Source organism: Acinonyx jubatus, chromosome A1, assembly GCF_027475565.1.
Source record: "Acinonyx jubatus isolate Ajub_Pintada_27869175 chromosome A1, VMU_Ajub_asm_v1.0, whole genome shotgun sequence".
Classification (NCBI taxonomy): domain Eukaryota; kingdom Metazoa; phylum Chordata; class Mammalia; order Carnivora; family Felidae; genus Acinonyx; species Acinonyx jubatus.
Genome location: NC_069380.1, coordinates 145,727,949 through 145,750,955, shown reverse-complemented (window position 1 = coordinate 145,750,955; position 23,007 = coordinate 145,727,949). Strand labels below are relative to the sequence as shown.

General features: G+C 37.6%; 1 protein-coding gene across 2 annotated transcripts in view; it reads left to right on the top strand.

Annotated features, from left to right (window-relative positions):
• Window positions 1-15,566: 15,566 nt before the first annotated feature.
• Window positions 15,567-23,007, top strand: part of EDIL3 (EGF like repeats and discoidin domains 3) — a 410,169-nt gene continuing 402,728 nt past the window's right edge. The window contains exon 1 of one of the 2 annotated variants that reach the window (XM_027038784.2): window positions 15,567-16,164. In XM_027038784.2, coding sequence (XP_026894585.1) covers window positions 16,095-16,164 — 70 coding nt within the window. In that variant the 5' untranslated portion in view covers window positions 15,567-16,094. The remainder of the gene's footprint in view (window positions 16,165-23,007) is intronic. The other variant, XM_027038776.2, reaches the window with a different exon arrangement.

Below are 23,007 nucleotides of genomic sequence, written 5' to 3'. Positions count from 1 at the left end.
GTAGGGGAAGGGCAGAGAGAGAGGCAGACAGAGAATCCCAAGCAGGCTCCACACCAACAGAGCAGAGCCTGACATGGGGCTCAAACTCACGAACTGTGAGATCATGACCTGAGCGGAAATCAGGAGTGAAACACTTAACTGACTGAGCCACCCAGACACCCTCACAAATATATTTTTACAAAGTTGTGTCATATTGAACATAATTTTGAAAATTGCCTTTTGTAATTCTGTAATACATTATTAATGATCACATGCATCTCATTGCTGGGAGTACTATTTAATCAAACATTTAAATGTAATTAACATGTAACATTAAGTTAACATTTAACTTTTAGGAACAGAACTTTGATGAATAAAAGGATAAAATGTCCATTTCGTTTTAAGAAGACTTAGATTTGTTTACCCCTTTTAAGCAGTTTGGTTAGTTTATGTGATGCCCTGCTGTGAACCAGAATTTGTAGCATTGGTTTGTCATTTCTTCCTCCTTTCCTTTCTGAAGTGATAACAGGAAATGCAGGTTACTCCACAAATAACTGAGCACTTGACTGATTTATTCTGAGGAAGCAGAGTGCAATTTCACAAGCTGATGCCAGTCCTCACTAGAGACAGATTTGTTTGCCTTGGTGTTAGTGAAGTTTAAGTTGCAGGGGCTCCTGTTTGCACCACTCATTCCAAGGCCCTGGGACGGAACTGGCAACATGTGGTCATAGGCTTTTGAAAAAATTAGAAAAAGTAACATATTTAACCATTGTTTCTTTCTAGTCCAATTCTCCCTTTGTCAGCAACCATCCTCCATGAGGAGTGGCACTGGAGGGGCCATGGGAATTTGGGGGATATGATTATGAAAATGTTGACTTGAAGATACTTTTTTTGGCATTCATTTGTATGGTTTGTAGTTATCTATTGTAAGTAACTACTCGCTGTTGTCGTGTAGCAGTGACTCCGTGAATATTGCCACCACTTACTAGCTTGATAATCATGGCTCTGACAATGAGATGTAAGGCTACACCGTATGGAGGTAATCAGCATTAAATGTACATGGGCGGTGGAAGAGAAACATCACAAGTAGAGATCCACTCTGTGGAATATTCCTTGAAATTTTACACCTTGTTTATTAATGAAAGTTGATAAAGTTTTATAACCTTTAATACCAATTCTATGAGTTTCTGACTTTGTTCACTAGGAGTCATGCCATATAAACTTAAATTACTGATTTAAATTTTTTAAATGAATCATGCTAGTGAAAAGATCAAATTATTCTCTAGAGGAATTCATATTTAAAAATTGTTTTGAAATAAAGAAGTGATCAAAAGGCATCTATCCAAAAAAAGTGACAGATTATAAACACGTGCCAAGCTGTTAATAAATTAAAATGTTTCATTCTGTGATATTTCGAACTTTGAGATATAACTTAACTTTTTCAGATTTAAAAATGATTGGAGTAATTTCAGAATTAAAAATAAGGTCACACTAAGTGAATATTCATTTCTGTTTCTATTTTTTTTATTTATAGCTTTGTATAATTTTTCAGAGAGAGCCAGCTATACTATACAAGCCTCAGGTCCTACAAAATCTGAAACTACTACTCCTGCCACTCACCCATCAGTGTAACTAAGAAGAAAAAAAATGATGGAAAATAACAACACATAGTATTCTTGTCCTTTATTCCTTTCTTATTTCATGAAAGAAGTAAATATCAAGTGCTGAAATGCACAGGTGAAGAGTGTAGCAGAGAAATAGAGTGTTTTTTCAGATAAATAGGCATTGTCAATTCCCTATGGGAGGTAAGAGACTTTCAGAAGGTTGTTAGGGTCAGAAAGATGCATGGGCATGTGATTAAATGAGAAAGTCTAAACAAATGTCAATTTACTTTAAAACAGAAGAATTTTTCAGTACTTTCTCTAAATACAAAAGCAATAGAAGCTTTTAAATGATTTCTTAATTGGAGATGTGCCAAAAATAGCATATATACTATTTCTAATATATACATATTTATCATCTATATTTATATACGTATGAATAGATCATTATATAAAATATACACACAAGGATCAGGAGTAAAATCTGATAGTCTGAACGTGTTCCTGTAGTTATCAGTGAAATTATAAACCCACAATGGCATAATTTTAAGCACAAATGAGAAGGTTGATAAACCACATAAAATATTTAAAACTTCTGCTCAACAGAGTTAAAAAAAACTCAGGGAAGGTTGGGAAATATTTAAGAAAACACTGTATCTTCATTATATTAAGACTATGGAATTATGTATAAAAACAAAATCTCACCGTAAGAAATGAGCATAAAATATAAATAAGTAATTCATCTAAGATCAAAGTAATAGGTAACAAACAAATGAAGATGTGTAACCTCACTGCTAGTCAGAGTACCACAAATTAAAATAATGAGAGTTTTTGGACTATCATACCTGCATAATTCAAAAAGCCTGCTAATATCTAGTATTATTGGGGAAAATGGGTACTCTCCTACTCTGCGGGTGAAAGATTAACTTGGTACAAACTTTCTGGAAAACGTAAGGAGTATCTATTAGAATTTAACATCTATATGCTTCCCCCCTCCTCCTCTCACCTCAGAATCTTTTCTACAGAAATGATTGTTGCAGTTTATAAAGACATACTCACCAAACTGTGTTACAGCATTATCTCTGATAGCAAGATAATCAGTAATAACAACAAAAAATGAATACAACCCAAAGCCCAGTCAATAAAGGATTGGATTATTTTGTTAAATTTGTCATACATCATAGGAGAGAATGTTATAAAAGTCATTTAAAATTACATCTACATGTGTAATGTACCATAAATATATCTATAATATATTGTTTAATGGTCAATGGGAGCACGAATTAAGAGAGACATGAAAGGGGAAGGAAGAAATATAATTCATACATGTTCATTTCCTCCGTTCATATACAACAAAGATATATTCTAAAAAGGTATTTTCTAAAATTTTAGCAGTTCTGAAGTAGTGGTGGATTATGGGTGATTTTGTTTCAGCATTTAAAAAGTCTAGACTAACAATATGCATTTGCCTTATTCAATATCTTAAAATTAATTAAAACTATGTTACAAAGAGCATAGAACTATTTTTGTTGAATTGGTTAAGATAACTTAGATTTTAGTTAATACTGAACTTCTTTTGAATATTTAATGTAATAAATTTTGTGATATACATTATACTAGCTATAATACTTATTCTAGAATAACCACTCCTGTTACTGAATTATAATGATATATAAAACTATATTAAATGGACTTCTTAGGATAAATTCTTAAAAATGATTTACTAGATCAAAGGCTATATTTATTTTACTTACTATTCGATTTACCTGTATTGTCAAATTGCTTCTTAGAAGGTAGAAGCAATTGACATTCCCACTAGTGGTATATGAGAGTCAGTCATCACTAAGAAGTATTCTTTCTGCTTTAATCGTTAGCATTCAGTTATTTTTATAACTTATGTTTGGCAGAAGTTGTTTTTTTTTTTAATTGCATGCAGACAAGAAATTTGTCTCTAGTTTCTTTTCATTATTTTTTTCTACTTACCAAAAATTAGATTAAAATATTGGCCTGAATTTTTCTATTTTATGTAGTTTGATAGTAAAGCTAATGAGCTTGTTGGTCGATCTTTATTTTAGTTATTCAACTGGAAATTTTTTTTAAAAATCCAATCACCCGAAGTATGCTTACTTTATTTGATTTGCAGAAATGTTGAGTTACATCTGCATTATTAAAATTTAGGAAATGTTATATTGAATTTTAGGTTTTGAAAAATTGGGGTCTGGGCCATCCTGACCCATAATTACACAAAGCAACACTGACGATTTCAGTGGCTACTGTACCCTTAAGACTGGGCCATGCATTTTCAAATTTTCCACCACTTACTGTGTTTTCTTTGGTCTCCTCACTCCTCTATGTGGCTTGCCTGCACAATAGGCTGAATTTAATGTAGATTAGTGTGTGAATTTTCATTTTAAATAATAGATGTCCAGAGAGAACACTTAGCAGCGTTAATCGAGGCTCTGGTTTCCTTATGAAACTGTGCTGTCCCTGGTATCTGAAGCTAAATGGATTCCAGTATCTGTTGAGTTCAGATGGGTGTAGTTTTGGCAGACCAGTGTTGTATGTTTATATGGATAGTATGGGCATGTACTGGTGATTTCAGTCAAGACTAAGAAGTTACTGGAGTATTTGGGCTGCACAATATCACTACTAAAGAAAAGTATATCTTAGCATTTTACAGGCCTTAAAGTTACGGCCTAAAGTTCTTAAAAAGAACCTTATGCTTGAGACATAGTATGTGATAAATTAATATTTTTGAATGTGTGAAGGAGTAGATGAATAATTGAACATCCCATGATTAGATTTCCTTACTGGTAAGAGAGAAGTTAACTGAGGGTGAGAATCAACCCAAAGTGCTTGATAAAACTTACAGATCAGAGTCAATGAGGAGGAAAATAGTATGAATTCACAGAGGACCTGGTAATGCTTGTCGGGAGTTTAACTCTGCTGATTGATCAAAGAAACAGACTAATCAGAAAATTTAATTGAGAAAAATGTTATTAGGTGGTGTTCCAAATAAAGCAAATAGGACATAATGTTTAGACCCCTTATGTTGGTCTAATTTTATGAGAAAGCTGGTCAATGCAAAAACAACATCCTGTTCATGATGAGAGATATGTCCATAGTACATTTGGCCATATTGTTTAAGAGAACCAACGATGAAGTAAAGTTTAGAAAAAGAAATTATACTACGTAACCAATATTCCTGCTTGTAAGAATGCTTAATCGAGATCTATTCTGTGGAATGAAGTTTAATAGGCAGAAAAAAATTAATAAACTCTAAAATAAAACTCTAAAACTCTACACATTTTTAAAATCTGCACTCATGGTGGCAGTGTGGAGGAGGTTTCTTCTAATATCCTCTCCAGGTATTTGGCTCCCTGACTTCTGCCAAATCATCCACTTTCAGCCCCTCTAGGACCATACCACCCCTCCTTCCCAGGTCGCCAACCTCTCCCATGCCACCGTGTACTCTGAGCTCCAGTTATCCAGATATCAGCAGTTAAATATCAGGATATCTTTATTTTCAAAGAGAAATACCTCTCACAATTTCCTGGGAAAACGTTGATGTATGCTCTCTTCCAACTGCACATCCCACACCCCAACTCCACCCTCCTTTGTTTTTAAAGAGGAAACAAAAATCAACCGAGAATTTAACTTCTATTGTTAAGACTTCTTTACCACAAAATTGTGTAAACGGACTTAGGGACAGACTCACTGTACTTTCTCAAGACATATGCAAAGAGGTACATCTTCCTTTTCAGCTTCAAGTACTAAGAGATTACTGCAGGAGGCAGAGACAAGCTAGTTAATGACATGTTTCTAAAGGTTGCTCATGTTTGCACCCCTCCGGACTTGGACTAGAAGGCTATCAGAAGTTCACACCATTGACAGTGATTCAGATTTGTTCTGGAAGTGCTAGCTGATACAACTAGTAAAGGAATTATGATAAGTTCCACTTCCCTTTTCACCTCATACTATGGGCTGAATGGGAGACTTGGTCAACTGTCAGAAAGCTATCTTTAATTCATGGATTCGTGTATTAAGGACTGAATGATCTTAGAAACTAGAAAGCAACACTACTCTAGTCCTTACGCTGAGCTCTCTGTCAGTTGGTGCTTACTGCTCCCGTGGGGAGGAATCCTCAGCCAGCAGTCCCAGCAACTGCCAGGAGCAGTGATTTAAGCTCCATGCTATCTACTTTCTCCACAAGACTGCCTTTTAGGGCAAAGGTGCCATCGGGGACAAAAAATGGAGATCTATTCTATAGCATTAAAAGGGATTTTACAGAACTAATTGGAAGCCAAAGGACTGTCCATCTCTCTTGTCTGGAATTCAGAGAATTCCTAAGATTAGTATTCTGTATTTGAAAAACAAAATAGCAAAAGAAATACAATAATGATATAAGTACAGTAGAATATAGAGCAGATGAAACAATAAAATATTTTGCTGTGGTTAAAAAATATGAAAGGTAAAAGGCCTAGCCATTTCCTTTATTTAAAGTAAACTCCCTAAAAGTTGTGGATCGGTTGTCTACACACTTAAGTTATCGAAACCAGGGCTCTTCTAAAGGGAAGACTTCCTGACATTTTCAGTCATTGCTGAAGGTTCCCAGGCAGAGTCTTGAACAAAACTGAGTCACCAGCTTGAGTCACAGCCCAGAGTGACACATTATTTAATAGAGGAAAGGAAAATGTTAAAATGATACATGGGTGTTTTCAGCTGATGCTGAGTCAGATCATCACAGGCAACACGAGAAACATTTCCACCCCTCACCCTAAACACAATCATGTCTCCTCCTCAGAAACAATAAGATTAGAAGATCGTTTACCATCAATACCACTGTTAATTTCATTTTTAAAGGTAGACAAATGAAATTTTTAAAACTTTTTGGCAAAAGTGCCTAACTTCCATTTGTATGCACTTTACCTATCTCCAGCTTGACCCTCTAAGGGCTTTTCTAAATTCATCATCTACAAAGACTTAAAAAAAAACCACAAACAACTAAAACAATACTTTTAAAAACCAAACTGATTTTAGATAGACATAATCTCTACTTTCAAATTCATGTAAAATTTTGTCATTACATTATTTTGTAGAAAACATTCACAAATGTATTCCTTAAAATAAAATGGTAAATACTAATTCAACTAAATAGAAAATTATTTTTTTCAATTTTATTTGTTGATGTCTGGGTGAGCAAAGACCCACATTGGAATGAGTTTACACTGTATAAGCTATAACTTTTCAGTTCAAAATGTCCACTACAGTAATTTTCAGATCACAAATTGCATTACAAATCAAGTTCCATCCCTATACATACTTAAAAACATATATTATTGGGGGTACCTGGGTGGCTCAGTTGGTTAAGAATCTGTTTCTTGATTTTGGCTCAGGTCATGATCTCGTGGTTCGTGAGTTCGAGCCCCACATAAGGTTCTGTGCTGACAACGCAGAACCTGCTTGGGACTCTCTGTCTCCTCTCTCTCTCTCTGCCCCTCTGTCACTCATACTCCCTCTCTCTTTCTCTCTCTCAAAAATAAAAGAATATTACTGGAATATAACTAGAAAAATCTGAATTCTTTAAGGATTTCATGAGGCAATGGTACAATTATGCTTGAGTCTCTTTTATAAATGCTTTATAATTTTGTTCTTGAAAATAAAAGCTTCTCTATGAATTAAGTCCCCGGGATCATCAAATAAAGCAAAAAAGGTATGCTGTCATTGATGTTTCAAAACTTTATTAAAAATCTCTTAGCTTACATTTTTAATTTTTGTTTTGGTCACTCTCAAGCGTAAGGACAAAATACTATAATTTTCTTCTTAGTGAGGACCATGATATTTCTTTCATCCTCCAAATTTAATATTGGCATGCTAGTTTTGTGTTAGTTTGTATGCAAATGTATGAATTTAAAACATTTAATCAAGTATTTCATAATATGCTAATATAATGATAATTTAAAACAAATTACAACTATTATACGAGACATGTATCATATTCTATTTTATTTTAGTGAGATATTTAAAATTACTATGTATATGAAGGAAAATGTGCTAGTGTTTTATCTATAGACAGAAGTAACAATCAACATTAACATTAAACACATGTAATTAAATGTTATTTTCCTCATGCCTGAAGAAACAAACCATATTTTAAATTGTATTTGCCAAAATACCATATATTAAAATATATTCCATTTGCTTTTTCAAGTTTAAAATGAAATCATGATTATGAAAATAAATTTTTATTGACAAGAGTTTTCTCTTTAAGTTGCAACCCATTTTGGAACCAGGAAACTCAGAGAGGATCTTATGTATTCATTATCTTTGACAGTTTTTTATGGATAGCAGAAACATTTTCTCTAAATTTCATTTAACGTTCGTCCAATTACTATGCTTGATGGATCAAACTGGAAGTTTTGTATATTTTAAGATAAATATGTCTCTGGCTTAGTTTTCAGCAGTGCTATAAATGGAAAAAAAAAAAAAGAGCAAAATGCCAATGAAAACCAGGTAAAGGGGGAAACAGTCCAAGATTGTCCTTTGGACTGTTACAACATTTCTCCTCCCCCCCCCCCCCATTAACCATGTATTTAAATAGCTGTGGCTATGGTAGGTGTGAAAGAAGTTTTTATGATTTTGTTTCAAATCAGAAGACACTGAGTTGCAGTTTTCTGTCAAATGCAACCTCAAAGTTTACAACATTCAATCCTGCCAAAGCTTCACAAGCCTCTCTTTCTTTCCAGCTAAAGAAAACATTATTTTTTTCTTTTATCCTATCCTGTGCATTCATAAACACGTATTTCCTTTCTACACTGACAGTAATGTCTTCCCCTCTTAAAGTTATTTTTTGAGCAAATGCCGATATATAGAAAATTACTGTAATGGCTGCACTGGACCCAGGAAACCAGAGGACGTGTGCCGTGCCCACAGAAAGTTACTAAAGCATACACATTAGGGTCAGGAATGATACAAGTATGTCTGCTTATTTAGCATTCATTTGGCAGCAGTAATATCAATTTGATGGGGAAAAGAAGTATGAAAATCTGAAAAAAGGTAAAACTAATACTGTTTTCAGATGATATAATTGTATATCTAGAAAACCCAAAAGAACCAACTGAAAATATAATATAAACAGTGAAATATTTTGATAAAGTGACTAGGTAGAACATTAGTCCATGCACATTGACACACACACATACAGACTTCTTATAAACATAAAACAACTAGTTACAAAACATAAAAAACCTGCGTTTAGATGGGTGCATCTAAACCTGGAAAAAACCTGCGTTTAGATGGGTATATAAAATGATAAAATATCTAAGTATAAGTCTAACAAAAGGAACATAAAAGAAAACTTGGATATATAGATAGGAACACTATTATTATAAATATGTTTATTCTACCATTTCATCTAGACAAGCTCATCCTAAAGTATATATGAGGAAAATACATATACAATATTAGGGAATCATATTTACAAAGAAGTAGGTGAGGGTATTTTACCCTGGCAGTTATTAAGAACATTTTTAAACAACAATAATTAAGAGTGTGGTGCTGGCACCTGAATACATAACCAAATGGCACAGTGTATAAAAGCAATCAGTAGAGCCAAATATACAGTGACTAAGTGACTGAGTTGGCATGCCATATTATAAAGAAGCCTGGGACTTACTCAATAAATGGTTTTTATATATAACTGATAGTTTTCTGGAAAACAAGATCTATAGTACTATTTTAAACAAAAATAAATTTTAGTTTGTTAAAAATTATAAATACACACATGAAAACATAATGCCCATAAAAGTACTATAAGAAAATATGTTCCTAAACTCAGAATAGCAAGAGCCTATCTTGGCAAAGCATGAAGCCTAGAAACCATAAAGCGAAGATGGGTAAATTTCATCACTCCAAATATAAAACATGTTAGCACAGTAAAATCAAACAAAATGGCTATAAACTAGCTGCATAATTTTTGACATAAATATGACAATTTAATAAATACAGAGCTCCTGTCATTCAAGAAAGGTCAGCAATCCAGCAGAAAAAGAAAGAAAGAAAGAAAGAGACATGAAAAGTAACATAAAGAAAATATAAATTATTTTTTAGTATGTAAAAAATTGCCAAAACCCACTCATCATAAGAGATATTCAAAACCACGTGATACCATTTTTTATCCACACAATTGACAAGACCCAAAATTGCAAACACGTTGTATGGCCAGGAAGCAGGCAGACACTCTCTCTGATGCATTATAGGCAGAAGGATGAATTCATAAATGTTTTATGAATGGCAATATGGCAAAATCTACCACAATTTTAAATGCACATAACCTCAACTAACAATGCCACTTCAATCTATTCTAATGATTTTATTTTGCATGTGTGCAAAATGTGGGTTCACTGCAACATTGCTTGCAATAGCAAAAGATTGGAAGCTACTTAAATTTCAAAAGGGATTTATGTTACACAAATACTGTGTACAACTTGATACAATTTCAGAAATACACACACACACATATATATACACACATATATATATTTGTGAGGAAAAAAGCAAGATGTATAATCTTTGTATAATTCAGTTATTTTTGTGAAAACATGTACATATACACATATACGTATACCCTACATGTACACACGTGTATATATGCACATAACTTTAGAAGGATGCACAGCAATAGCTACTAGCTACCCTAACATAGAGAAAGCAACTGTATGTAAGGAGGGAGTGTCATTTAAGGGGAAACTTATTTTCCTCTACCCACTTGTCCCTTTGAATATTTCTAATTTTTTTTTTAAAGTTTATTTACTTTTGAGACAATGCGAGAGACAGAGTACAAGCAGCGGAGGGGCAGACAGAGGGAGACACAGAATCTGAATCAGGCTCCAGGCTCTGAGCTGTCAGCCCAGTGCCTGACGTGGGGTTTGAACTCAGCAACTCACAAACCGTGAGATCATGACCTGAGCCGAGATCAGACACTTAACCAACTGAGCCACTCAGGCGCCCTCGCCACCCTTTGAATATTTCTTATGTACATGTATTAATTATTCAAAACTATTTTAGGGAGCTAAAAGCTAAGTAACTGAAATCTGTTGAGTGGGAAACTAGAAGGAATTAGGCACCAGAAATTTCTTTAGGAGGATCAGACTCTGAAAGCAAAGACTCACTCTCCTATAACAACCCTGTATATTTTCTGGAAACAGCATCCATCATGGAATTAAGCAGGGAAATACTAGGAACTGGGAATTTGGTTTAAAACATGTAGTCTTAAAAATGAATTTGCCTTAGTGTTCATTGTAGGAAAACGAAACAAGTTTAAAACATAACACTCAGCTATGTCTAAGGCAAGCAGCTATCTTCATAGCAAGAACCATTTGTATTTATTTGGAAGGTAATACTAACACCGATGAAATAACTAGAGAAACACAAAAGTGCTAATTCTAAAAGATCATGATTCTGTGCTGCTGCAATAATTTTGGGAGGTCTTACACGGAGGTAGGAACTTAGCTAGTACAATTTGTAAGAGGTCATTTCAGATAAGGATAACAGCATGAGCAGAGGATTAGAAGAAAGAATTGGTGTTTATGGATAGCAATGGAAAAAAGGTGCTATATATTATGCAATATTTTAGAGAATTTTAAATATCTTTGGAACTCTACATTTGGGTAAAGTATACTCTAAAATGATAACTCAAGAATGACAAAGAGAATACAGACTACTAAAAATGACAGTTACAATTAGAACTAAAATTGAAAATATTAATAAATAAAATAGGCCACTTTATAAATAGATGCTATAATATAATGTTTATGAAAATCACTCCTGGAATCAAACTAGGGTTCAGATCCTGGATCCTGGCTCAATCTTTCACTGCTGCCTTAATTTGGGGCAAATTACTTAAATGTTTTTCTCCTTGGTTTCCTCAACTGATTTAAATTGAAATAATAATTATGTTTACCTCATAATGTTTGTTGGGACGATTAAAGGAAGAAATATATCTAAAAATGTTTAGCATAAAGCTGACTCTCCATAATCGTTGCCAGTGGAATGATTGGGCTCTGGATTCAGACTGATGAGGTTCATTTATTGGCCCGAACATACACTAACTTGATAACCTGGACAAAGGATCTAACCAATTTGTGCCTTCTTCCTTCTCTCTAAAAAGGGGATAATAACAATGGGCTTCTCTATCAACTTTTCTTGCAGCTTAACAAATTACCACAAATTTAGCAGCTTAGAAAACACTAATTTCTTAGTTCACAATTATTCAGGTCAGATGTCCAGGTAGGCTTGGCTGAGTTTTCTGCTTTTTATCTCACAAAGCTGAAATCCAACTTTTAATCAGGGCCATTTAGGATATTAAAGAAAATGGAGTTTTATAAATGTAAAATATTTTATAAATGGAAAATTATTTAAAAACTAAAAATGGTACTGAATGTAACTTGATCAAATAATCTAAGACTCTTCCCGTATCTAGTTTATTTATAAATATCATTCAATAATTACAGAAATAATAAGAAATACTGTATTTAGTGTTATTTGTTGCCTGAGAAATTACAAGGTGAATTAACATTTTTTGAGGTAATTTAATGGGAGTGAGGGGTGGGAAACAGAGATAATCAGCTATTAAGAAAAAGTTTTGGAATTCCATATGTGCTTATTGTCTTCTTATTCATCATTATCATCATCGTGTACTCATTACTGGACTAGGTCCTTTTGTGCACCATAACAAGCTACCACTGTGAGTTTTACTCCATTTTACAGATCAGAATACTGATACCTGGCCTTTAATTGACTTGCCTGCATTAAAAGAGTCATAATGGTAAAGATATTATTTCAATTGAGGTATGTACTGTTTTAGAATCCAAACTCTGAGCCAGTAAGAAGAATTCTTGAAAACCATTAAACTTCCCTCAGTCTTGTTTTTGTTTGTTTTGTTGACTCTTTATTCTCTTTTATTTTCAGACAATATTTCCCAAGTTGTTTTCCATAGCACTAAATCCCCTTTATCTTAACAGGTATTCTGACGAAAAGTTTGTCATGTGAAAAAAAGAAAAGTTTGCAAAATACTGGATTAAACATGTTTGGAAACGTTTCTTAAGCACAGGACAATTCAAAGTTTTTAATGCTTTAATACACAGTCTTTCCCAAAATTATTTGACCACAGAACCTCTTTTTCTGTCCAAAACTTATTAACATCCTGGGGAAAGTAAGTCTGCAGAAAATATTTTGGGAAGTTCTGTCTTCAAGTGAAGTATAGATTTGTTTTTGACATTTCAGGCACATATTTAGACAAGGTATAAAACTGTAGACATCATATACAGTCAGTAAAAGTCTCTTTGCAATTTATGTGAGGTAAAAGTCATAACAGCATTTTGTCCTTTAAAAAAAATAAACCTATTTTCTGTGGTTTTTAAAACATTTCTTATATTCCACTTCTGAATAAGGTAGGTATGAATTTAGTAAGAGTGACATAAGTCCTATACATATAAGGTAGAGTACCTAGAATATTCAAAATTAAAGTCTTTTTGGTACAACATCATTATTGATAAGTGGGAAAAAGAAGTAACTGCACAAGATCTATGCATATGGAACTAAGACTATCCAATTTAACCTGGAAATGGCATTGAACTGGTGACATATTTTACAGGTCAACTACCTGATAATATAGAATGGCATTTACAGGCACAAACTCCAGATATTTGGTCATAGAATATGCATTTTAATGTAATTTTGTGCTTTCCTGGAGGATTTTGTTGTTGTTGTTGTTACGTTTGTTTATTTTTGAGAGAGAGAAAGACAGACAAATAGCTGGCAAGCTGGGGAGGGGCAGAGAGAGAGAGAGAGACAGAATCCAAAGCAGGCTCCAGGCTCTGAGCTGTGAGCACAGAGCCTGATGCAGGGCTTGAACTTGTGGCCTGGGAGATCATGACCTGAGTCAAAGTCACACACTTACCCCACTGAGCCACCCAGGCATCCCTTTCCTGTAGTTTTTCAAAAAGAATTTAAAATAAAAGGTAAAATTTCAGTAACATGCACAATTACTAAAAACTTAACTTCCTAACATACTTATTAAGGGAAGAGTGGGAATAAACCAAGAATAAAATAGGAAAATAAAACTCTTGGCACCCTTCTTTATCTCTCATCACAGGAAAACTGGATTCTGATATATATGTAAATATATAACATATTTATATATATAAAATATATATTTATAATAAAAAATATATATATGTATATATAAATATATTTTTAAATATAAGTATATATTTAAAGTTTATTTTATTTATTCTGAGAAAGACCCAGAGAGGGGGGAAGGGAAGGTCAGAGAGAGAGAATTCCAAGCTGCCAGCCTGGAGCCCTATGGGGGACTTGATTTCACAAACAGTGAGATATGACCTTAGCCAAAACTGAGAGATGCTTAACTGCTTGAGACACCCAGGTGCCCCCAATTTTATATTTTTGAGATTTAGTACTATCCTTTAAAAATAAAACCTTAAAACTAAATGTAAATATATCATTTCAAAATGTTACAGGTACTTTATGATGGACATGCCACAACATGACTGAAAGCTTACTTTCAAAATCAGATAATAATGATGTGGAAGAAAGTGGGAATTTGTGTAAAACTTCCCTGCAACAGCTCTGGATAATGGTGTCCTATTCTCACATCTGTGGCTTTAAGCTTTAAAGTAGTAAATAAATGATTCTCCCTCTTTCCCTTAGCCAAGTCATGTTTTTAAAAATGTATTTTTTTTTTACCCTCCCACCAAACATGAGATCTCAACAAAACTTGCTCTGACATCATTTTTGTTGCTGCTGTTGTTTTGTGTTTGTGGATGGTACAGTACCTTAACTCCTCCATAGCAACATGCAGTATTACTTTCCCATCAACCTTTCATCCTTGATCTCACTTGCAATTCCACAAGGAAGATAGAACTTGGCATTTAAAGGATTCAGGGAGGCAAAAGGAGATGAAGTTGCCCTGTTACCTCTTTCTGAGTCCATTCTCATTTCAAATCCTTGCTTTCAGGAATGTATCCTACAACTCTCCCCTTCCTGTGGTTTTCTCTTTCTCTACCTCCTTCTCTGGAAGAAGGTAAAAGACTTGTGTTTAATTTTGATACCTGCAACTGCTGTGATCAAATCCATGTACATTAAGCAATCATTCTAAGGTAGAAACAGAGGAGGAAGCACTATTTTAAGCCACGGTCTGTATTTTGCAGCTTCGTTCACTGCAAAAACTAGGTCGTTTATATTGGTTTTGGTGGGTAGCAGAGAAATTTGACCCACCTAAGTAACACTTCACGAATCTGTCCTTGCCTTCTATTTTCTTGCACAGTCCCCACACTCTCCCCATTATTTCTCATCTGAAACGTGTCCTGTTTAACGAGATACCAGATATGAAACTTGTCTCCTCCTGTCTTGCCCTAGGCCTTCACCTTTTTTGTCCCTGTGAGTAGATAAGCTCACAACCCTCTCTCCCAGCCCTAGAGCTAACTAAAGTGCAACAGAGCAGCCTAGAGTCTGCCTGCTGGACTAGGTTGTATTTTCTGAGGAGCTGGGCAATTCACTTTACAGGGTTCCATTTCTAACGTAGCTTCGTGCCCCAAGAGTCACTTCAAAATTTCTTAACTTCTTTTCCTGACTATACTGAGAACGGGACTTCAGGGGCATCTTTAACGTGGTTAATTGTAAAGTCAGTGCTGGAACCGAGAGTATCTCGGACCCCAAGGTACTTCCCTTAACTCTACAGTCTCCAGCGTGTGCAGGGAAGGCACAGGCAATGTAGCAACTTTAGAGGTGGTGGCAGGTGCCAGGGTGTGGCTGCAGTTGTGTGTCCCTTTTCTCTTCCAGCAGAAGGAGCCACCTGAGAGAGAGAGGAGAGAGAGAGAGGGAGAAGAGAGGGAGGAAAGAGGGGAAGACTGGGGGAGGGAGTAAGAGGGGAGGCGGGAGGCGGGTGGGGCGGGCAGGCACCGGGGGAGCGCGGCGGCTGCGAAGCTCGGGCTCACACGCACGCCGCCTCTGTTTGTACACAGTGCGCTCCCGGCCGGAGGCTGGCTCCCCGCTAGCTCACGCTTCATTGTTCTCCCAAGTCAGAAGCCCCGCAGCTGCGGCGGCGAGCGCTGAGCGGGCCGAGCGCACCGTTTGCCCGTCCACCCGCGCGGGTGACCCGGGGCCGCCGCGGGAACCCGCGCCCCGCCCCGCCCCGCCCGCAGCGCCTCAGTCGGGACCCACCCGCAGCGGAGGCTGAGCCCGCCAGCGGCTCTTCGGAGCTCGCCCACCTCTTGGCGCCGGAGCGCAGGCAAAAGGGGAAGAGAGGTTCCTCTCTTTGGTCGCCACTCTTTCTCGTCCTCTTCAAGAATTTGTTTAAGGTAGTGCTGCGGGCAGAAGACGTCTTCTTGAATTCTTTGCCAGGGGCGGGGTCTGCCGCTGCCCTGCGGTGCCACCTCAGCGACACTGCCCTCCGTTACGACCCCTGACCAGCCGGGGTCACGTCCGGGAGACAGAATGATGAAGCGCTCTGTGGCCGCCTGGCTCTTGATCGGGCTCAGCCTCAGTGTCCCCCAGTTCTGCAAAGGTGAGGCGGCGGGGCCCGGGCTGCAAGGTGCGGGACGGGCTGAAGTCCCTTGGGAAATGCCGCGCAGGGCGCTGGAGGCGGTCCCCGGGGCGCGCCAGGGGTGGCGAGCGCCGCGGGCGGTACGGAGGCGGCGGCGCGCCCTAGGTGCCTCGGAAAAGTGCTGGCAAAGTCAGAGCGGAGTGCGTGGGGCTGAGCGGGGGAAGAGGGTGCGGAGGGACCGAGGTGAGATCGAGGAAAGACGGGGACTGGGGCAGGCGGGAGGGAACGGCGCTCCGGGGAACCAGAGGCTCCTCGGCTCACTCGGCCAACGGGTCACTGCGCGAACCTCCCTGGGCAATGCCAGTGTTGCCAGCCACGGGCGACGGGCGGGGCTTCCATGGGGGCCCGGGCCGGGAGGCGAGCGTGCGGGCGTCATCTGATTGAAACGGGAAGAGGCTGGGGAGCCTCATGGCGGTCCGCTCCCGGGTGCGGTTCTGCCAAAGTGGGCCCGGGCTGCGCGCTTTGCAAATCCGAACCTGGCCCTGGGAGTTCTGGAGGTGGGTGAGGTGGAGGCGGATCTGACTACTCAGTCGGGCTTTCTCCTGCCTCCCCACCCCGGAGTCCCTGCGTCGGTTACAGAAAAAACCCTGGAACCTACCTCTCGCCTAACCTCAGGGACTCCGAGCTGGGCTCAGCACTCCCTCCGGGTGCAAGCGTAACTCGTGGTCAGGGACAATCTTGCAGTGCGAAACATCCTCGCTCCCCCGCCCAAGAGCAGAAAAGTTGTAAGAGCGGGTCTGGTTGTGCTTTCCATGACTTGTGTGAAATAAATCAGACTGTAAAATAAAATAAAATAAAATAAAATAAAATAAAATAAAATAAAATAAAATAAAATAAAATAAAAATAATTAGTATTATTACAGGACTCCGAGGAGTCTCCTACTGAGTTGTATAGACGAATTTCAGGTCCTTTGCGAAGGGTGGCTTGTCAATACGAACCCTTGTTCTGGCCGCGCGTCACTGCGCGGGTCGCGGGTCCAGGCTCAAGTTGGAGCTGGAAAAGGGCAGGAGGAGAAGCAGGGGCCCTGGAGAGACCGCTCGAGGGGGTCCTGCTACCCTTCGGCGCTCACGGGTGGAGAATGCCCCTTCTGAGGGGTCCGAGGGTGAAAACAACCCTTAGCAGGCTGCTTCAGGTGGAGAGCTGAGTGCACTACAGGGTTTAAAACGCTGTGCCTCTCAAAAAGCATAGTTGAATTAAAAGCGTTGACTCGAATCCATTTGAAATTAGACACTACACGAGTATTCCACACGCACCATCCATGCATCCATCCATCCATTTGCTTCCCAGAAAAATTGTGGGCTCTCGGGCTACTGTTTGCCCAAGAAGCCTGGTGTTCCTGGAGGCCTTCGGCTGCCCTGCCGGCAGCGATCCGTGGCCGAGCTTTGCCTGGGCCTCCCTCCCTCCCTCCCTCCCCAGAAGGTGGCTATTTTCCCTAGCGTGTGTAGGCGTGCGTGTAGGTGTGTGCCTTGCCAGCGTTTACAAAGTGCCCTTCCAGTTATCAGGCAGAAGCAGCCACTCTACAGAAGGTGAAGGGATGGTAATGGCTTTGTAGTTGCTCAGCCGAGTTCCCAGGCGACAGGGTGAAGGCAGTGCTCCCACCACTGTTATTTTCCTTTCTCTTATTTCCCATCTGGATTCCTTCTGCACTTTCTTCCCTTAGCAAGAAGGCGAAGGGAAGAACCGCAGGCACAATCGTCTCCTCCTCCCTTCACCGCCTCCGTTCCCACCCCACACACGAAGACACACATTCACCCAGTCACACGCACCTACACCCTGCCACCGCAGCCACCATCTGTCCCCGAGCCGAGGTGGAGAGCGGAGGCGGTGGAGGAGGAGATAACGTGTCTAGCGTGCGTGGCCGCGCTCTCCTCGCAGGGTCTGGTTGCAGGAACCCTGGGGTGCGGTGAGTCCCGGCTCGACGCAGCCCGCAGCTCTGCCTTCTAAAGATACCCGCGCCTAGGGCACTGCTTACCGCGCGAGGCAAACCTGCCACGGTGATGTTGCCGGGCCTCTCCTTTCCCGCTCCCAGACAACCATCGGGCAGCGGTGTACTCCATGTTCTTTAGTAGACTGCTCCTTTTTTTTTTTTTTTTTTTTTTTTTTTCAGCCAGCCCATGGTTAGAAGGAAAGAGGGCTTTAAGGAGAGAAACGGACCATTTTCAATGGGCTCTTTTGGTTGAACTTGCACCTTTCTAATATAGTCCCCCTCAGCCCAGCAGAAGGCAGAGTGCAGCTTGCGTGACAGCTCCAAACAATTAAACTTTGAGTAAACTTATTGAAGCCAGTGTTAACACTGGGAATTTCCCTCGCATCCTTCCTCCCCAGACATCGTTTATCTAATGTAGCCTTTTAGAAATTGGTGTTTCCCTGTGTGGGCTGCAGTTTACATGCATTAATGATTGGGATTTGGTAATTTCTTTTATTAGTAGTCTTTATTTTAAAATTAAACCAATGGATCAGTCAGGGTGAATATTTTATTAACTCTTAAATTATTCATCGCTATGGGTTGCTCTGAAAAATCCAATAACATGCATACAGTTGCAGCAAGCACGTGACATCTTATGCAATCTGTCCCTGTGCCTGCAGTTGGTGCCTGAAGTCTTTAAGCAAATGGCACTGTCTAAAAATGTCTAGACATGTCCTAAATACTATGAATCATTGGCATTTGAATTTCCTTTTTTTTTATCAATGGTGAATTTTAGTTACTCTACATGAGAATAAATTAGTACCTGAAGAATCTCACTCCAGATAATAACACTATGCTTCTATGATTAGTATAGCAATATTTATACTGAAATTAACAGGTTTTTGTGTTTTGTATTTTGTATTTAAAATGTGTCACACATTAGTGTCTTTGTTTCTCAATTTACATGACCGTAATTTCTGTACTTTAAAAATAAAAGCTAAGTCAAATGCCAGCTGTAACACCTAAGGGTAATTTTAAACGGTTGAACTAAAAATAATAATTAAGGGAAGATAAAGTATTCTGCTGTGACAGTTTGACAGTAATGCAAAATATTGGCCATGCCCTGCACTGTCATGATACATCCACTTTTTTTCCCTCTCTGGTACTTAAAAAGCTTTTTTCATTATTCTTGGAATGTTTCCATAGCATTGAGATGTGTTTTGTTTTAAATATGCATATTTTGGGGAACACATTTAGATTTATAATAATAAAAATTAATGGTTAAAATTTGAAGTACTACATTCTTCCTTCTACAGTCTTGAAGTCACAAAGGTCTCCAAAACCGGGCTAATGTATTTCACTTCTGTACTCTTCTCTAAAACTCCCGTGTATTTTTCTCAAATATTTAAAGACTAATGTTGATATAAAACATGTATTCAGGATCTAAGGTATTTTTAGTAAATATTTTCATAAAGTTTCCTTTTATTGCCAGATACATGTGATTTTTCCTTCTCACAAAACTATAGGAACGTAAAGTAAGGGGATAAAATATACATGAGTAAATATAGAATAGCTTGGTTACTCAAAATCATTACAAAATAGAAGCTGGGCAGTCCTTAGAGTCTAAATTAGAGTCTTAATTTTATTGATATTAAGATAAAACTTTTACTTAGGTACTTTAATTTAAAACTCTTAATTTTTTGAAGAGTTTTGAATTGAGATGGACTGTATATCTTATCATTTGTGTACAATTAAAAAAAAAAAACCTGCCTGATCCAAAAGTTTTATAAAGCCTAAGAAAGTAATTCTGGCATTTGTTGTTTACTGAGTACACTTTCAGGTGCAGTAGCTTTGAATATGATACATGATGTAGTAGGTTCATCATATTCTTGCCAAACAAACAAACAAAACCATAAAACAGTGCAGGGTTTAGAACTCAGTTCACGCCACAGTAAATCGTAATGAGTAGGTAGTGAGAAATAGATAGCAAATCTTGTAAATATGTAATTAATGGTATCACTTCTCATAGCTAATCAATTTACTTTTTACATAGTGGGGTTTATTTCCTAAGTAGTTTGTACACTGCATTATTATTAAGAAAAGAGTAGAAAACCAAAACCAAGCCATTTCTGTTTTTCAGTTCTCCTCTGGGTTGTAAGGAAGATGCCAGGCATTTTTGTTTGTTTGTTTGTTTGTTTAATCATAGCCCATGTAATGATTATAATAACTTTTGGTTAATCAAAACAATCATGTATTTGTATACAAAAAGTCAAACGGTTACCCATGTGGAGTAGAATAAGTATTGAAATTGTTCTCATGGTTATGTGATAATGCTAGAAATTAAGTACTATAAATACTTAAACTGAATACATTACCACTTAGTTGTCACTGAAAATTCCTCTAAAAAGTCTTTGATTTGAGGAAGTTGTTGAAGGGAAAAGCAGACCAGGATCAACTGTGCCCTTGCCAGCAGGTGTCAGGATAATCAATGGAGATCTTTTAAAGGAAAGATGAAAAAAATAAAATAAGCAAACTAGTGAAGGTGAATCTGCAAATTCATGTAAAGTGACTTTCTGCTGTGTATGAAACTGATGTTATTACTTTTCATTGTTCTCCTGAAAAAGAGAGGGAGGGTGAGTTGTAAGAACCTACCTCTTTTACCACATTTTTTTAACTTAGAAACAGAGTTACTCAGCCACTAACAAGTGCATGTCTAGGTTGAACCATTATTTTTCAGGGGTCTCTTGAGTACCATCCAAGGACATGCACATAGAGCTATGAGGTACTTGCAGGAAAACAATTATCACTGAATGGTTTAGCATACTTTTAAGCATAGCCTCCATACCAGCTCTAAGTTTTATAAATAGAAATTCTGTCATTGTGATTTGTGTGGATATATATTCACCTGTATATTTATATACATCTATAGAACTGATAAGACATGGTTAGTTACCTTTTTTTTTTTTTAATCATGATGGTAAAGTATATGTTTCCTGGAGCTTGCAAGTGTCTAAATAACAAAAGTCATGTGGCCAAAAGAGACCAAATGACATGATAAACTTTTGTTATAACCCACTGCAGCCAGTTATGTATCGCTAGCTATTAGTGACTTGATATCATTTATTTATTTTTAATGAATCCTTAAATGATTACATTCCTTACAAATTACTTCTAGCATCTGCTGATATAGCCTTTCACCTGGTTACGGATTCACCATTACACCATTTCTGCAGGTTCTCTCAGGTTCTTGTACAGCTGATGAGGTGTATCAGCTTGTGTCATGCCAAACTATCTGTCTCCAGTGGTAACCTGTGTCAGTCCTCCTAATATGAAAATTCTCTTCATTTCTCTGCCCCTGCATCTTTCTCCTCTTTTCCTCCTGCCTCCCCAACATTTCCTTGCTGGATAGCAACTGGGGCACAACATCCACTATAAAATTCTGTCTTCGTTATTAAGAGGCTTCAAATCACCAAAGCGGTGTGCAGTTTTCAATTTACTTTTTTTGTGTGTGTAAGGGGAAAAACCATCATTGTGGGAAGCCTCTATTACTAAATCCTGAGGTCTAAAACATACATGGAAGTACGTCAGGATCTTAATTATAAACCAACTTTACATTTTATACCTGGATTTGTCCTGCCTGAAACTATCAACTGGGTAATAATTTATATTCATCCTACTTGTAGAGAAGTCTCTTGCCTTGCCTGTAGCACATAGTTGAGAAACTAGGAGAAAACATCAAAAACTCCAGACCACCTAAGATAGAGAATACATGTAGTACTTAGATCATATAGAAAAGTCTCTTGGTTTTTATGTTCCCAGGCTTTCTATAAACTGGATCCAGAAAATGAAAGGCATATGAGGTGACAGTTTACTCTTAATCAGAACAAAAAACCATGGCAGCTATTAGAAACAGGGCTGAAAAAGTCTCTGCAAAAGCAGTGATATCTTACAGTGTAAAAAAATGAGGGACATTTACCAGGGGGAGGGTCTAAGTATAAAGGCTAAAAGGCATTAATGTGTGAGAGAACATTCTAATAATTGGTGCCAATGTTGGCTTTGGATCTTAGACAAAGACTCACAGCAATATGTTCAATATCTGGGGGTATAAAAGCAGTGAAATGCATGTATTATTGAAGAGATTTTGTCAAAACTATTTAAGCTTAGAAAACCTACTCAATGGTGAAAGAGACAGATATCTGAGGAAATTGCTTGTTTAATATGCTATTTTCCCATCACTCCAGAGAATATGTTATCATATATTTTGTACCGATACTTTTTCACTAAAACAATGAATGAAACTCTTAGGAAACACAAGACTCAATGCTGTACAAAAGAAATAGACCTCAGAGTGCAGATAAGATGTCATGCAATTATTGGGTTATATTTTAGGAGAAAATGTGTCATTATTTTGTTTCAAAATATGCATTCTTATAGTGATACCAACTGCATAGGATTTGTTCAACAAGAGATTTAATAGTGCATGGAGCAGAATGGAGGATTTACGTACAAGAATTTAAGTGAAGGATTTTTCCAAGTGCTAAAGCACTTTTGAAAGTGATTGTTACTATGGTGAAAGAAGGTTGAGTCCATGTCTTAGCTTTTCTTTTTCTCTTTTCTAAAACACGTCTGCATCAAACTGATTGATCTTTTTTTTTTAAAGAACAATTTAATGTAGTATAACAGTCCATACATGGAAAGGCCAGGGTTTTAATCTCATGTTAGATGACATTGTGTTGATTTGAAGCTAACCTCTCAATGAGGTTAGGCCATCACACATTCTTTAAGGTTTATGCTTTGTATTTGATGAAGTTTTTAATTTGGGGAATGCAGAATCATCCTCTTGAGCCTTTTCTTGCTATACTTAGGTCACGATGACCATTCACATTTTACTGATACT